General features: G+C 46.5%; 1 protein-coding gene across 1 annotated transcript in view; it reads right to left on the bottom strand.

The window, feature by feature from the left end:
• Positions 1-348: 348 nt before the first annotated feature.
• Positions 349-16,921, bottom strand: part of LOC132466491 (X-linked interleukin-1 receptor accessory protein-like 2) — a 23,471-nt gene continuing 6,898 nt past the window's right edge. Inside the window, exons 4-9 of the mRNA XM_060063742.1 lie at positions 11,629-11,774; positions 10,873-10,950; positions 10,368-10,484; positions 8,471-8,593; positions 4,423-4,665; positions 349-2,917 (exon numbers count right to left, since the gene is read on the bottom strand). Coding sequence (XP_059919725.1) covers positions 2,822-2,917; positions 4,423-4,665; positions 8,471-8,593; positions 10,368-10,484; positions 10,873-10,950; positions 11,629-11,774 — 803 coding nt within the window. The 3' untranslated portion in view covers positions 349-2,821. The remainder of the gene's footprint in view (positions 2,918-4,422; positions 4,666-8,470; positions 8,594-10,367; positions 10,485-10,872; positions 10,951-11,628; positions 11,775-16,921) is intronic.

Raw genomic sequence — 16,921 nt, 5'->3', positions numbered from 1 at the left:
CCCAAACTCGACAAGGCTCACACCCCTGCAAGTGTTCTCCCCCAACCCCCCCCCCCCCCCCCCCCTCCCCCAAGGGCGGAGTTGACGTGATCCCGGGTGACACAGGCCTGACATGAGACGCTACATCTTGTTTATGCACTGAATAAAGATCCCTTTTCCTCCCACGCCGGGGCAAGAACTGCCATCCTTGATTGACAACCCTTTGGTCAGAGGACCATAGATGTTCTTCAAGCCTGAGAAAAGGGAGGCAGAGAGAGAGAGGAGTGGGAGATGGAGGTTGGAGGGGAAGGCGTTGAAGAGGGAGAAGCAGCAGATATTCCTTGCACAGGATAATAAGCACACGATAAGTAGAAAACAACCAATATGGATTTTATTTGCTCTTAATTAAATGATTTCAACCAAAAGTATCCAAACGTTGTCAACATAATGAGCAAAAACAGAACACACTCACTTTATATTGCCACCGAATATAACAACTTAAACAAATGTATTATTGTATCAAACAACGTCAACTATTCATTCATTGGTTTGAAAAAAAAAATAACAGACAATATCTTGGTGTAAAACCATGAAAGCAATTATTCCACTTAAATATCACGCTAACAATGTCTGTAACAATGTTTTGTTCCTTAAAGCTCACAAAGAAGAATGGGTCTTACTTTTTTTATGCAACGTAAAACTTGACCTGACTGATTAGAGATGAGTGTTTATCAGGGGTGGAGTCCTGGTCCACGTTCATATGCTGGGCTAAAGTCAGCACAAGCCATCGATCCACCTGGCCAGGGACAATAGGAGAAACTAAAAGGAAGCAGAATGCTGTGGACGATTGATCTCTCTCGCTCTCGTTTTGTCATTCATGAGCACACGCAAACGCTGATGTCGTTACATAATTGTCAAGGAGTTAATCATTCTTACGTATTCGTAGTAGGCAGACTCTATGGAAACTGTACAGATATAACTCTAACACTGCAACGAAAAAAAAGTTGAGTTCAATATTACCTCAGACATCTAAAAAGTGAGGTTCTTCAGATTCAATCAATAAATCAAAAACAACAAAATAACAAAATCACTGTTCGGAGACAAGTCTCCCGTTCCCTTTTTTGAGTAGTACTGTTTGTTTATGGCCAAAGAGAAAACAAATATATATAGATATATCTATATACATCTATATATATATAGAGATATATATATATATAGATACATATATTGTAAATATGTCTTTAAACCGCTCAGCTTCGTATTAAGTCTGCAACCAATGGTTGTTTCATTTTATTGGTTAATCCGTGTTTTTTTTTTCTCCTTTTCATCTAAATTAGTGTTCATGCAAATAGAAAAACATTGTGAATGTCTCTTTGTCCGGCTGTAAGGTGGACAGTTCACGCCCTGGGCTTGTTTTGCTGACTTTTGACTGATTTATTTGGCAGGGACATGAACCCATGTCTGATTTCATTGCATTCTATGTCCAGTTCCAGGCTTGGTTGAAAATGCCTTGTCCATCCGTGTGAAATGGCCCTCTGTGAACTATTTTCACTTTGTCCAGAAGTCAATGGTCATGAAGTAATAGGAACCTCACCCTCAGTAACTTAGGAACTGCTGCAAGAGTCCATGTGTGCATTGCTTTGCATTGGATCCAAATCCTTTCAGTCCACAATATGGGCCATACTACCACCTTGCTAGTTGCTGGGCTGTACATCGAGAGGTAGCGACTAGCTGTGGCTGAGCTGAACATACGTTATCCAGAGAATACACGGACCATGGCGCTGAGCGAACCCCTGCCAATTCAGTCACGATACAGACACAATATCCCTCGGAAATCCTTTAGTTTGATGGGTGACTGGCATTCCATGATGACGCTATATTATTATTATTATTATTATTATGATTACCATTTATTTAAAGCAGGCTTCCACGTCGACATGAACTGGAGTTCTACTTCCTCCGACGGGACTCACTGGTATTAGCAATGCATCAAAATTCCCAGTGAAGGCAGAACAGCTGGTATTCCGTGATTCAGCAATCCGTGACCATCGGCATTCCCTCTTGTTGCTGAAGTGTCCCGGTGAACGGGAGCACAATGTCATTGTGGATTTCATTCTGTGCTCCTCTCATTTTCTCGAGGTCTGTTCCCTTGGGAGCGGCTGACCGAACCCTTGAGCCTGTGGCAGGGCTGCCCGGCCGAGGACCGACCCACCTCAACCATCGCCTGAGCTGAGTGAAGCTCCAACAGAGTTCAAACCGGTACGGAGTCAACAGCGGTCAACGCAACTATCCCCTTTTTAAACCCCTTGTGGGAAGCAGGTCTCAGACCGAGTCGCCCTGTCCATCTAGGAGCTGTTGGCGTTGGATCCGACCAATCGGTGAGAACCGCTATGAGGCTGGAAGATAATGCTCACACAAAATGGTTCCCCGGTGAAATGGGCTGTTACCCACACCTAGCATCCGCAAGCAGCTGGAATCAGTCAGTAAACAGGCCGGCAACAGTCTGCAGCCTGTGTACCTTAGTAGAGCTGTTAAAAAAACAAACATTGACAGACTCAGGTTGTTCTTAAGCAGCCGACGAGTGGCTGTCTGGACCCGCAGCAGCCTGTCCGCAGGCAGCAGTCAGTCAAAACCAGAGCAGCTAAAGCCCATTCAAAATTGTCCCCTTTTTTCATGTTTCCAAACGGGCGGTACTGATAAGATACAAACAAGCGGATGGTGTAGTCCGGGATGCGGCACCAACACAAAGCAGCCTGTAGAACCGGGCTGACTGTACACCAGCGCCAGGCAGCCAGGCGGCCAGGCAGCCACGGGGCCAGGCAGCCGGCCGCTCCTCCTCCATCTACCAGATGTCGGAGCTCAGCTCTCGGCTGGTGAGCGGCACGAAGGTGCTGTTCATGTGGAGGTCTGGCTTCTTCCCCAGGGTACTGCTCTGGCCCTAGAGAGAGACAGGTAGGCACACACAGATGCATGGACGTACACACGCACACACACACACACACACACACACACACACACACACACACACACACACACACACACACAAACATACATACACATCCATACACACAGTCGTTCACACACAGACACAGTAGTAGTTGAATGCGACAGGATTGAACAAAGAAATCCTTGGCATAATATATATCACAGATGTATGTAAGGATTAATGCAGATAAAGAGCAGAAGTGAGTTTAGGCTTTCATCCTTCTTTAAAAAACGAATCCCTTAATAGAAAAGAAAAACTATTAGCATTGGTATAATGTTGCTGCGCCACTCTTTCCTCTAGGGAAACTCAAAACACACTTTTAAAAAGCCACTAATCTCCCACACAGCACCGTAATTAATACTATCTCCATAACGTGTCTTCATGGACCCCTGGGAAATACACAGGGAGAGATCCATTAGTGATAATCTCCTGTTTCCCTTACCTCCCGGCATCACTCTCGCACTCTCCAGAGAAAATAAGAGCTTCATTTAGATTTTGCATTGTTTCTTTCTTCTTGTTTCTTTCCTCCTATTGGAAAGAATTAGTATTCTGTCACTCGAGCCTTCCTCATCTCAAGTGAGGTGGAGAGATCGATGGCTATGATTAGTCTCAGACTTATTACTCAGTTTTACAGAAGGCATTACACCAGAGCCACCGCACTCGGCAGATAGAAATGAATCGATAGAATGGGGGCATTTGGGTGAAACGCAATTTCAGACACATTTCAGAGGTTTGGGGGCCGTGGAAAATGTCCCAGGGTAAAAATGACATCTCCAATGAGCTGCGGCTCTATGGCGCCCGAGTCAGAGGGGGCTGCTTCGACCCGCTGGTGTCGTACTAGTTTATTTTAGAGCAGCGATAAGCAGTAGTGGTGGGGAAAACAAGATTTGCTTGTTGTTTCCATGCCTTGCAGCTTTTCTATTCAGTGTGGTGAAAATTATTTGCTGGATTGAATGGAGAGTCTTACCCGGTGGCGATTAATTATAACACGTGTAATCGTGACACAGGAGTTGGATTTCCTTCTCCTGATTGGCTTATTTCCTTATCTGCGTCTTACAGACGCCTCCAATACCACCGACAGTTCGGCAATTATCGCTGACAAAAACAACTCTTCAATGGAAAGTTGAATCGAAACAGTGAAGAGAGAATGGGGAGGCAAATCTGATCCAAACGAGGCCTGAAATAGCTCCTCAAAACACGATGTATTCAACCGAGAGCCACACCCTCTGAGGGCCGGTGTGTTGCATCGATGCCTCACCCTATCAGCCAATGAGAGGACACGCACGCAGTAGGCAGGTGACCAGCTCACCCTATCAGCCATGGCGAGGTCAAACAAGCAGTAGGCAGGTGACCAGCTCAACCCTATCAGCCATTGAGAGGTGTCACGGAAGCAGTATGTGTACAGAAGAGGTCACGTAATGAAGCCGGTGGTTGTTGGTGTGTTCCCCTCTCCTCACCTGTCCGTTCAGCAGCGTCATGGGGATGTTGCAGTAGACGTGGCGCCCCCCGGGGCCCAGGGTGGAGAACTGCACGGTGGAGGGCGGGGGCAGCGGGGGGGACATGGAGGACGGGAGAGGGGGGGGCAGCTGGAACTCGTAGCTGCGGCAGAAGTGCCTCATCTGGGCCGCCGTGGCGCTGTGCCCCCCGCCCAGTGGCAGGGTCATCTGGTTGTAGTCGGGGATCTCCGTCGTCAGGGCAACCTCAAACAAAAAACGGCGACAAGTTGTTGAACGCGAGTCTTTGGAGTTTGTGCATCAAAATGAGTCCAAGGAGGTGCACAGACACACACACATCCAAAGGGGAACTATCGTAGGAAACATTTTGAATCATTAAAACAATGAATCTGCTTTTCTTTTTTCTGCACTGCCGAGTCATGACGTTTCCGCTGTTTCCCTGACATCGTGGTATCGCTTTGACATGCCGCTCGGAGAGCGGTCGCTAGTGCTCTGGAACCTTCTAAAGACCAGGAAGTACTCGGCTCTGAGCTCACGTTTTCTGTGAGCTCAGCTACTACCGGCTCGAACTGAACTGCCCACATTGACGAAGAGGGACGCATGCAGGCTTATGATTTCAAGTTTCCTGCGTCCGTAATATCCTCTAGTTAACTCCTTATGCATGCAAGGGCAAAGACAAGAACGAAATAAAGTACCTCTTAGTACAATATGTCCCTCTTCAAATATACTGGTACAACGGGATGAGAATGTAACATGTAAATGAAGTAAAGGTATTAGGCCATGTCCGCGATGTGCTGGCTGAATGCTAAAACGCTGTCTTTGTGTGAAAGGGTTTTCATACAAGCCTTTCAAAACACTGTCCCTCCACGCTGGGGACGGATTCTCTCAGGCCCATGCCGAGACCACCTCAGTGGCCCACCAGTGTCTGGCTATAGAAACGTTTGGCCCGTCCACACCGAAACACAAGCCCAGTGTTTAAACATTCATCCCCTGAGAGGGCACTTTTCAAAAGTTGACTATTTGGTGGTGGAAAACACTGGCTCGGGTCCAAACGGAGGCAGAATGAAGCAGTTGTACATTGAGAAGACTTAAGTAACAAACTAACTTTGTAATTTGCAATGTCATCCCTTAGACATTGGATATACCTTAGTTTAGTTCTGAAAAGTAATTCTCAATTTCTCTTCAATTCAGACAAAAAAAGGAAGAGAAACCGAGAGAGGAAGAGAGAAGTGGAAGGGGAGAGAGAGGTAGAGAATAGGGGAACGAGAGAGAGAGGTAGAGAGTAGTGGAACGAGAGAGAGAGGTAGAGAGTAGTGGAACGAGAGAGAGAGGTAGAGAGTAGTGGAACGAGAGAGAGAGAGAGGTAGAGAGTAGTGGAACGAGAGAGAGAGGTAGAGAGTAGTGGAACGAGAGAGAGAGAGAGAGAGTAGTGGAACGGGAGAGAGAGGTAGAGAGTAGTGGAACGGGAGAGAGAGGTAGAGAGTAGTGGAACGAGAGAGAGAGAGAGGTAGAGAGTAGTGGAACGAGAGAGAGAGAGAGAGAGTAGGGGAACGGGAGAGAGAGAGAGGTAGAGAGTAGTGGAACGAGAGGGAGAGGTAGAGAGTAGTGGAACGAGAGAGAGAGAGAGAGAGAGTAGGGGAACGGGAGAGAGAGGTAGAGAGTAGGGGAATGGGAGAGAGAGAGAGGTAGAGAGTAGTGGAACGGGAGAGAGAGGTAGAGAGTAGTGGAACGAGAGAGAGAGAGAGAGAGTAGGGGAACGGGAGAGAGAGAGAGGTAGAGAGTAGTGGAACGAGAGGGAGAGGTAGAGAGTAGTGGAACGGGAGAGAGAGGTAGAGAGTAGTGGAACGAGAGAGAGAGAGAGAGAGAGTAGGTGAACGGGAGAGAGAGAGAGGTAGAGAGTAGTGGAACGAGAGAGAGAGGTAGAGAGTAGTGGAACGAGAGAGAGAGGTAGAGAGTAGTGGAAGGAGAGAGAGAGAGAGGTAGAGAGTAGTGGAACGAGAGAGAGAGGTAGAGAGTAGTGGAACGAGAGAGAGAGAGAGAGAGGTAGAGAGTAGTGGAACGAGAGAGAGAGAGAGGTAGAGAGTAGTGGAACGAGAGAGAGAGAGAGGTAGAGAGTAGTGGAACAGGAGAGAGAGGTAGAGAGTAGTGGAACGGGAGAGAGAGAGAGAGAGGTAGAGAGTAGTGGAAGGAGAGAGAGAGAGAGAGAGGTAGAGAGTAGTGGAACGAGAGAGAGAGGTAGAGAGTAGTGGAACGGGAGAGAGAGAGAGAGAGGTAGAGAGTAGTGGAAGGAGAGAGAGAGAGGTAGAGAGTAGTGGAACGAGAGAGAGAGGTAGAGAGTAGTGGAACGAGAGAGAGAGAGAGAGGTAGAGAGTAGTGGAACGAGAGAGAGAGAGAGAGGTAGAGAGTAGTGGAACGAGAGAGAGAGAGAGGTAGAGAGTAGTGGAACGGGAGAGAGAGAGAGAGAGGTAGAGAGTAGTGGAACGAGAGAGAGAGAGAGGTAGAGAGTAGTGGAACGAGAGAGAGAGGTAGAGAGTAGTGGAACGAGAGAGAGAGGTAGAGAGTAGTGGAACGGGAGAGAGAGGTAGAGAGTAGTGGAACGAGAGAGAGAGGTAGAGAGTAGTGGAACGAGAGAGAGAGGTAGAGAGTAGTGGAACGAGAGAGAGAGAGAGAGAGGTAGAGAGTAGTGGAACGAGAGAGAGAGAGAGGTAGAGAGTAGTGGAACGAGAGAGAGAGAGAGGTAGAGAGTAGTGGAACGAGAGAGAGAGAGAGGTAGAGAGTAGTGGAACGAGAGAGAGAGAGAGGTAGAGAGTAGTGGAACGAGAGAGAGAGAGAGGTAGAGAGTAGTGGAACGGGAGAGAGAGAGAGGTAGAGAGTAGTGGAACGAGAGAGAGAGGTAGAGAGTAGTGGAACGAGAGAGAGAGAGAGAGAGGTAGAGAGTAGTGGAACGAGAGAGAGAGAGAGGTAGAGAGTAGTGGAACGAGAGAGAGAGAGAGAGGTAGAGAGTAGTGGAACGAGAGAGAGAGAGAGGTAGAGAGTAGTGGAACGAGAGAGAGAGAGAGGTAGAGAGTAGTGGAACGAGAGAGAGAGAGAGAGGTAGAGAGTAGTGGAACGAGAGAGAGAGAGAGGTAGAGAGTAGTGGAATGAGAGAGAGAGAGAGGTAGAGAGTAGTGGAATGAGAGAGAGAGAGAGGTAGAGAGTAGTGGAACGGGAGAGAGAGGTAGAGAGTAGTGGAACGAGAGAGAGAGGTAGAGAGTAGTGTAACGGGAGAGAGAGAGAGGTAGAGAGTAGTGGAACGAGAGAGAGAGAGAGAGAGGTAGAGAGTAGTGGAACGAGAGAGAGAGAGAGGTAGAGAGTAGTGGAATGAGAGAGAGAGAGAGGTAGAGAGTAGTGTAACGGGAGAGAGAGAGAGGTAGAGAGTAGTGGAACGAGAGAGAGAGAGAGGTAGAGAGTAGTGGAACGGGAGGGAGGTAGAGAGTAGTGGAACGGGAGAGAGAGGTAGAGAGTAGTGGAACGGGAGAGAGAGAGAGGTAGAGAGTAGTGGAACGAGAGAGAGAGGTAGAGAGTAGTGGAACGGGAGAGAGAGAGAGGTAGAGAGTAGTGGAACGAGAGAGAGAGGTAGAGAGTAGTGGAAGGAGAGAGAGAGAGAGGTAGAGAGTAGTGGAACGAGAGAGAGAGGTAGAGAGTAGTGGAACGAGAGAGAGAGAGAGGTAGAGAGTAGTGGAACGAGAGAGAGAGGTAGAGAGTAGTGGAACGGGAGAGAGAGAGAGGTAGAGAGTAGTGGAACGAGAGAGAGAGGTAGAGAGTAGTGGAACGAGAGAGAGAGGTAGAGAGTAGTGGAACGAGAGAGAGAGGTAGAGAGTAGTGGAACGGGAGAGAGAGAGAGGTAGAGAGTAGTGGAACGAGAGAGAGAGAGAGGTAGAGAGTAGTGGAACGAGAGAGAGAGAGAGGTAGAGAGTAGTGGAACGGGAGGGAGAACGAAAGATGAAAATATGGAGGGGGAGACAGAGGGAGAGAGATGGATGGACATGGACACATCGACATAGATGCTTACTTGATGGTGTCCATGGCGACTGTCGTTAGGTGGTGCCAGAGATGATGAGGTGGTTGTCATGGCAATGGTGGAGACACTGGTCTGTAGGTCCCCAAACAGGCCTTGCTCACCTGAATCCATCACCTGTTGTCATAAACATTGTATCATCATTCTGCTGTTGTCATACAAAAACCGCTGTTTAACTTTACAAGTTATGTTGTTGGTAAGTTGCTGTGCTTGGAGCAATTCATTTCAAGTTATCTCTACTCCACACATCCACAGACAGGCCTATTTTCAAATGCACTGTTTCCAAGAGGTTGCAGAACAGGGTCAGTTAAAGATTCTGTTTGCTGCCTTCCCCAACGGCACAAGGAGTACAACTCAAGATACAACGTGACACACATTCACTGCTTTGTCATTAAAATGGCTCACACAAAAAGTAAAAGACTATACTAAGTTCAGGGACTTTAAAAAGTCTAGCAGTAGTTAATCGCATGGTGTATACTGTGTCATTTTCTGTACTTGCTTGATGCAGTGATCGTTACGTTGTTTATAAGTGGTTGTCTTTTCATCTGCATTACATCTCAGCGGTCCACTAACTCTAGGTATATTTTGGTAGAGACATGACATGGTTTTCAAATCATCAGGAATCAAATAGACCTGCAGTTGGTCTGCTAATGTAGGAATATGGATGGAGAGTATGCAGGCTGGGTGCAGAATCTTATTCCAGGCATCTCCTGCCATCTGGACTGAATCAATTTAGTGTTTGCTAAGTATTCCACATGAAATGCTTTCGAAATTCGATTATGATTTTCAAAAGGCTACTCCAGAAGACGCACACCATACTGAGTTTAATTTAAATAAATGTTTTGTATCTCCTGCACTTAATTCCTTTTCAAAAACAAAATAGGCAGCATAGAGGATATAATTTTAACCGCATACTAGAATCTAGCCACAGGGACAGCAGACACAAACAAGATTATGTCATTTATGATTCTGTGATCGGATCAAATACTGCCAGGTGATGTCATTCTTGAATGAAAAAGACATTAAGGGTCATCATGCTGTTATTCAGTATCTGTTGCAGGACTGATGTAATGGTGGGTAGAAAGGTGGCAGTGTAGTTTATGCCCAAAGAGATACTCAGTGCTTCACTACTGCTACCGTAACGGAAGTGAGAAGCATATTCCAACAGTACTTTTTATTTGTGTATCAGTGACCGAAGAACTTTGTGCTTAATGTGGTTTTGGTTTGATCACTGAAGGTTCCATTAGTTAAGATCAGCGGAGAAGGGGAAATCAAAATTTCGATGCGACAAAAAAAAAAATCCATTCCATTTATTTAATTTATGCTTTTATCCGGGATGACTTAAAATAAGTGCATTCAACCATGAAGAGACAACCCAGAAACTAAAATAATCATGTGAGTTCATTCAAACATTCAAATGAGCAAACAGCTTCAAGTGCCATATTATAGAAACACAAATAGAGCTAGAAGAATTAACAATATTATAACCCAATGTTTGCAAATTCCACATCTTTGAGGTGCATGGAGTGCCGAAAATAACTTTGGTGAGGAATTGTTAGTCTTCACTTCATTTTCTCCTCCCAACTGAGCTAAACTAATTCTCCACGATCTGTATTCTGCCAGCTTCTACCTACTAAACTGGATTACTGTGCCCTATAACACAGCGGATCAGAACGATCACTTACTCTTCTACCCTGTAATGTACGACAGTAGATAGAAACACACTGTAACTTAAAGTGAGCGCGAGTGAAACAAGCGATTCATCGTACGCGGGGCAGCTCAAATACGTTCTTCACCCGACATCTGGACCTCGTCTCTTTAGCGTCGCTCAGCCACCTGCTCACAACACCGGAGCTCTTCATGCCGCGCTGACGACGCTGCCTGCTCTTACCTGCCGTCTGGACAGCGTTTCCCTGCGCTTGGCAGGCATCTCGTAGACCACCTGTTTCCAGAACTTGGAGTGGAGCTCGTTGCTCTTAGGCCCTCGCCACTTGATGATGGACAGAACCTTGGAGGCGAAGAGGAGAGAAGAGGAAAATGAGGTCGCTGATTCTCTCTGTTGTTCCCCTTTATCAAGTCGCACTGGAGAAAGCCGGAGATCTAGCTGAACTAGCTTTGTATTGTTATTGTTCTTTCAGCTGGGATGGGTATAATCTTTCAGCATGTGGGAGCCCTATTTTACAGTTGTATTCAGGGGAGAGCCTACGATATATCTCCCAACCTTTTGTCTGTTAATCTGTATGCTTGTACATCCATCAATCCATCTGTGTATGTTCAGCATGTGTGTGTGTGTGTGTGTGTGTGTGTGTGTGTGTGTGTGTGTGTGTGTGTGTGTGTGTGTGTGTGTGTGTGTGTGTGTGTGTGTGTGTGTGTGTGTGTGTGTGTGTGTATAGTACCTTGATGGTGTGTTTAAGTGCTTCAACCTCTTGGTAGTTGATTACACCCTTGAGGTCAGCACACTCTATCATGATCACCTGGCCAGAGAGAGAGAGAGAGAAAGAGAGAGAGAGAGAGAGAGAGAGAGAGAGAGAGAGAGAGAGAGAGAGAGAGAGAGAGAGAGAGAGAGAGAGAAAGAGAGAGAGAGAGAGAGAGAGAGAGAGAGAGAGAGAGAGAGAGAGAGAGAGAGAGAGAGCAGAGAGAGAGAGAGAGAGAGAGAGCGAGCAGAGACATACGACAAAAACAGCATTGAAAATTGAGCGAAATTGTTCACACTTTATCCTAAACAGGCTTAAACCTTTGTGTGTCTGGTGGTTTTGTGTGTGCACACACTTTGAGGAGGCCCAATAAACCACAGTGAGAATGAAAGAGTCAAACAGAAGGGGTTATGAGTTAGAAGGAGGTCAGCCACTCCGGCACAGATAATTGAACATAAATGCGCTGCCTTGCTCGTGCCTTGAGTGCTGAAACAGCCTTTGGCAGGAGCTTGGTAGCTTGGCACAATAAAAACAGGCTGTGAATCATACCAGGCAAATAAAGTTCTATCTTTGGTGAATTTGGTTTGTTCGGCCTCAAATTCCGCTCGAAAAGAAGACAACACAAAACGCAACCTAACCCAGAGCTCCTGCTCCTCAGAAGGTCCCGCCCACCCGAGGTGCTTCCCCCCCCCCAGCTCTCTGTTGACCTCCCCCCCCCCCCCCCGTGCTGCCCCCTACCTTGATCTCCCCGGTGACCAGCATGGCGTGCAGGCGCGGCTCGATCTGGAAGATGCTCCAGCCCCGCTTGGAGACAAACTCGGGGGTCAGGATGACGATGAGGCGCCGGCTCTGCTCCACGCTGCGGGCCAGGTCCTCGATGTAGACTGAGGGGTTGGGGTTGGGGGGGGGGGGGGGGGGGGGGGGGGGGAGAAAACACAAGAAAAACGGTTTGTGTGAGTCAGGTAAACATGTGCCACCCACGCACGCACGAGGGATGAACATCGACCTCAATCATTTCGTGCTTAAATTACTTTAATGTGTTGTGCTTCTGCAGTTCATTTTCTTATAAAAAAAATTGAATCTCCATTCATCTTGCAATAAACGTTTTATTGAATAATTACCGGATAGTTAAAAGATTAAGAAAGCTAATTAAACAGCAAAGTGCTGTCATCACTCAAACAGTTTCTTTCACTGCGAGACTCACTTTGTCTGGCGGTGGCGTTTCTTTACACCGAGGAAAACATCCACACGATCCCACTGCTCCTCACATCGCTTCACCCCGCTTTCCCCTGGACGTCTTCCCCCCCTGATTCAGGACTTTTTTTTGCCCGATTTCCCAGAGTTGCCAACTTGGCAGTTCCTACAATTAAGTGAAGTATGGATTACGGAGCTTTTACTTTGTACACTCTCCCCGTCCCCGATGCTATGCTTCCCCCCTGACCGCTACCCACAGTCCCCTCTGCACCGGCGCCACCGCTGGGGTCGCTGGGGCTCCGTCCCCCCGCGATCCACCCCGTCCAACCGCTAAATCTCCACCTGTTCTCCTCCGTCTCCACGGTGCCCGCGGTTCCAGGTGTGAAAGGCTCCGCAATCTCAGCTCTCGGCTCAATGAGCTATTGATGAGCTAAGTATTTCAGCCATTATTCAGAAACGTGATCAGACTTGATCACGTCACACCGTTTCATAGCTACAGATAACAGACAAAGCAGGGCTGCTTCAGAGTCAGAGAGGTTGATGATCCGGGCCAATCAAGGCCTTGGAAGCAAACCCCCGCCCTTAATGTGGCCATATGGCGGTGTTATCAGCCGGAATAAGTAAAGATACAAATAAGTTCAAGCCTCATGTGGGCATGTGTCTTATGATGTGGTGGAAGAATCGCAGAGTAACCCTTCCTGTTAGGATAGACTGATAGTAGATTTGAAGTAGATTTGACGTCCGAGTTAGTCTTCTTGACTTATTTGTGTCGCTCTTAGATCTAATTATGGGTCTGCTATGGATGGACCAAGGAATAGGGTCAATGTGTGATACCTTCATTAGTTTTAGTCTACTACCTGTGCTATGGTACATAACAAAAGAGGAGACCCATAATTCATGAGGGCCGATTGGAACTGCAGCTGACGTGCCGATCGAGGTAAACATCCGGAGATTTAGGCAGGGATGGTCGAATGGATTGACTATTGGAACCCAGCCTGAAGCTCCGTGCACGTCTTTCCTTCGGGGTTAGGGTTAAACAGAAGCTGTCAATGCTATTGGGTCGAATCTTTAACCAGCCTCACTCACACCCTTCAGGTCAGACTACAGACCTTTCCCTGCTTCACCCCTTCACCCTCTTAAGAGGCTGCATCGTTCAAGATTTAAAAATAACTTGAGGTTAAAAGGGCAGAGCCATGGCTTTTCCAGACTGCTTCGTCTTCCTTTTAAGACGTTGCCTTAAATGCATTGTGGCCTGTGATCTCTACAGGGAAAATTTATAAGATATGTATTATTCTGAAGAGAAAGTTACTAGAGGGAGGGGCTGTTCGTAAAAGGATAGCCACTGTATGGTAATGCTCTGTTCCTCTTTGACGTGTGCAACGGTGTAGTCAAAACCAGCTCAGCGTCTTAGCTGCTGTTGATTGTACACGGAGGGAACTGGCCCTTAATTAATTTGAAGCGCTTACAGCTGTGTTCAGCATAATTATGGAAAGGGTCTGTTTCAGGCCTAATATAGAAAACGTAAAAGTGAATCAATATGATTTGTCTGTTTGAAGGGAGAGGACTCAGCCTTTATGAACTCAAGACTTGAGCTGCTTGGGATGGAAGAGAGCAAGCTTGGAAGGACACTGGTGCACACTCGGACACAAAGGTCATGCACACAGGTCGTAGCCTGAGGCTTATTGAGTATTGACTGGTTTCAACCACACTGGTTTTCCACATTTTCCTTAACCAGTAATCGTCTCAAGCGTAAGACCTAATCAGAGGTTAGGGCAATAGTGGAGGTGTTTACAACTCAGGTTTCATTGGTTCTTTTGGAGTAATTCTTCCAGTTGCTGGAGTCCATTATGTGGGTTAAATAAACTGTAATAGCTGGGCTGCTGAACGGCCCGGGACACATTGTGTGTGCCGACCGCTTGCAGTGCAATAGCGCTTGCTTCCTCACTTGCTAACTAAATTAATGACAATAACACTGCAACAACACATTGCAATTTCACGCTCAATTTGCAGGGCATAAACAGTACAGAACAGACTGTACTCTCGCTCTCTCTCGCTCCTTGTTGTGTCTGTGCTCGCTCTTTCTCTCAATGTCCACATATTCTCTGCACATCTTTTTTTCAGTTTCTTGGGGTGTTTGAATATTATTGAAATCAATTGATAAAATGATGCAAGTCAATGGCCTTGTTAGGCATGCAGCCCAGGCCGTTCCCTAGCTGTATCCTAGCTGTTTCCTTGCTGTTTCCTGGCCGCGGTCGCCAGTGTTTGTGAACATGGACGTCTGTTGGAGGGTGCTAATGGAGGGGATAATTGAATGGCGTTTTTGGGTCGCATCGCTGTGCCACACTGGGTTTGGTAAATGGGGAAAAAAGGAGAATCTTGCACTCATTGACTCATTCCTCGCTGTGTTAATGTTCTGCCTCGTCGTCGGCTGACACAGCGCAGACACAGCCAGAGACTTCGAGAAGCCAGTGGACGCCTTTGTATGTGAGCAGGGCTTCTTAAGATCTTCTTCTCAGACGTTTTCAGGCCCCATATGGCAAAGATCCTTCTAGCAGAGTGTGCATTTGTGTTTGTGTGTATGTGTTTGTTTGTGTGTGTTTGTGTTTGTGTGTGTGTGTGTGTGTGTGAGTGTGTGTTTGTTTGTGCATGAGTGCGTACTTGCCCGTACAAGCGTGCGTGTGTGTTTTTTTTAATGTGTTTGTGTATGCGTGTGTGTGCGTGCATGCATGCATGATTGTGTGTGTGTGTCTGTGTGTTTTTTTATTGATTTGTATGTGTATGTGTGTGCGTTCGTGTGTATTGGTATGTGTATGTGCGAGCGTCCATGTGTGTGTGTGTGTGTGCCTGGAAACACCATGGGTGTATGGAGGAGATTGTTAGACAGGCGAGGGACCAGAATCCCATCCATCCATATTTTCCGAATGAGCACATACAATTTATGAATCTATAAATGGTCCCCGAAAAACATATTTTTTTGTATTCTGGAGTCACACTCAATCATTCTAAAGACTTTTTAAGGGCATTGAGAAACATTTTGTTCGATAAATTGGAATAGGAATCAGGGGAAAAGACAAATATTTGCTTTGTGACAGTTTGATGTTTAGATCAATTTCTGGAGCAATTGAAGCTTGTAATGTATGAACTAAAAACATTTGCCCACCTCATTCGATTAGAATGGTTGTGACTTTAAACTAACACACCGTCCAAAAGTCTACTTGATTAATAAGCTTACTTTCCAGATTGATTGATTACTGAAACAAACGTTTTATTTGTTTGTTTCAATCAAGAAAAACCAGCCAATTATTTTCGAACTAAAACACATTTGAACGGGGCGTCGGAGTCATTTAACTCATGACAGCTTCGGAAATAGGAAGAATCATTGTGTACATTGGATATGAATACGTCTAGCACATCTATTGGTAAGAGCAAAAGCATGGGCCACCATAAAGACAATGTACTTCTGCTTTTTTGATAGACGGAAAGGAAAACAAGACATCTTTCACATACCATATATGTATGTGAATAATCTAACACGACAGGCACCTATCTACACAGCTATTGTGTGTGTGTGTGTGTGTGTTTTTGATTGTGTGTGTGCATGTGTGCGTGTGCGTGTGTGTGTGTGTGTGTGTGTGTGTGTGTGTGTGTGTGTGTGTGTGTGTGTGTGTGTGTGGTGTGTGTGTGTGCATTTATCCTTGTGTGTGGGTGTGTGTGCATGTACATGTGTGTGTGTGTGGGGTGTTTATTTGCATGTATGTGTGAGATGGTATGTGGTAGACAGCGTTGACAATCTCCAAACTTCATGGTCTCCCGGGAGAACTTCATGTCAGGAGGTTGTGTGACAGAATGACTCCTTCCCTGTCTCTTGGCCATCTTGTCATGATGAAGGGATGGGATGTGTAAGAACAAAGTCTTTACATGAAGAAAATCCAAGTAGCTGTCAGAGCTGTGATGGCTACACAACCATGATGGGTCAAAGGTTAGAATGTGTGTGTGAGTGTGTGAATGCATGCGTTTATATGCGTGCGTTTTTGTCGACAGAGCGATAACAGCCATATTTCCCCCACTTTGAAAGAGACGGTGACATGTATCCCAGAAATCGACAAATGTTTGTACATCTGTGCGTGTGTGTGTATGTGTGTGCATATGTGTGTGTGTGTGTGTGTGTGTGTGTGTGTGTGTGTGTGTGTGTGTCTGTGTCTGTGTCTGTGTGTGTGTCTGTGTGTGTGTGTGTGTGTGTGTGTGTGTGTGTGTGTGTGTGTGTGTGTGTGTGTGTGTGTGTGTGTTTTTTTGTGTGTGCGTGTGTGTGTGTGTGTATGTGTGTGTGTGTGTGTGTGTGTGTGTGTGTGTGTGTGTGTGTGTGTGTGTGTGTGTGTGTGTGTGTATGTGTGTGTGTGTGTGTGTGGGGGGGGGGGGGGGGGGGGGGGTTGGGTTGTGATCTAGGTGTGCATACAGTCTGATTGGTTGTGACAGGAAGATGAATCCTGGGAATTGAGGGCTACAACCCCAAGAGATGAAGACACTGGTGTGTGGGTGTGTCTGTGTGTGGGCATGTGTGGCTGTGTGTGAGTGATTGTGTGTCTCTGTGTCTCTATGTCTAGACTTTTCTGCATCACTTCCCCCACCCCAGACAGCCAAGAGAAGGAGTACATGTTAGTAAGATAAGAGTGCCATATATCCATTATAATACATATCATATCCCAAAGTACTACATGTTGAATAGTTAACAGCTCTGAAGTACTAGAAGAACATGCTCGTTAGGTAACAGCGCCATACACCCAACAAAAGACCCATCCTAATCCAAAGTAGGAGGAAGATGTACTCAGTACTGGGGATG

Source organism: Gadus macrocephalus, chromosome 10, assembly GCF_031168955.1.
Source record: "Gadus macrocephalus chromosome 10, ASM3116895v1".
Taxonomy (NCBI): Eukaryota; Metazoa; Chordata; class Actinopteri; order Gadiformes; family Gadidae; genus Gadus; species Gadus macrocephalus.
The sequence above is the reverse complement of the archived record's forward strand: the minus strand, read 5'-3'. Positions and strand labels throughout refer to the sequence as shown.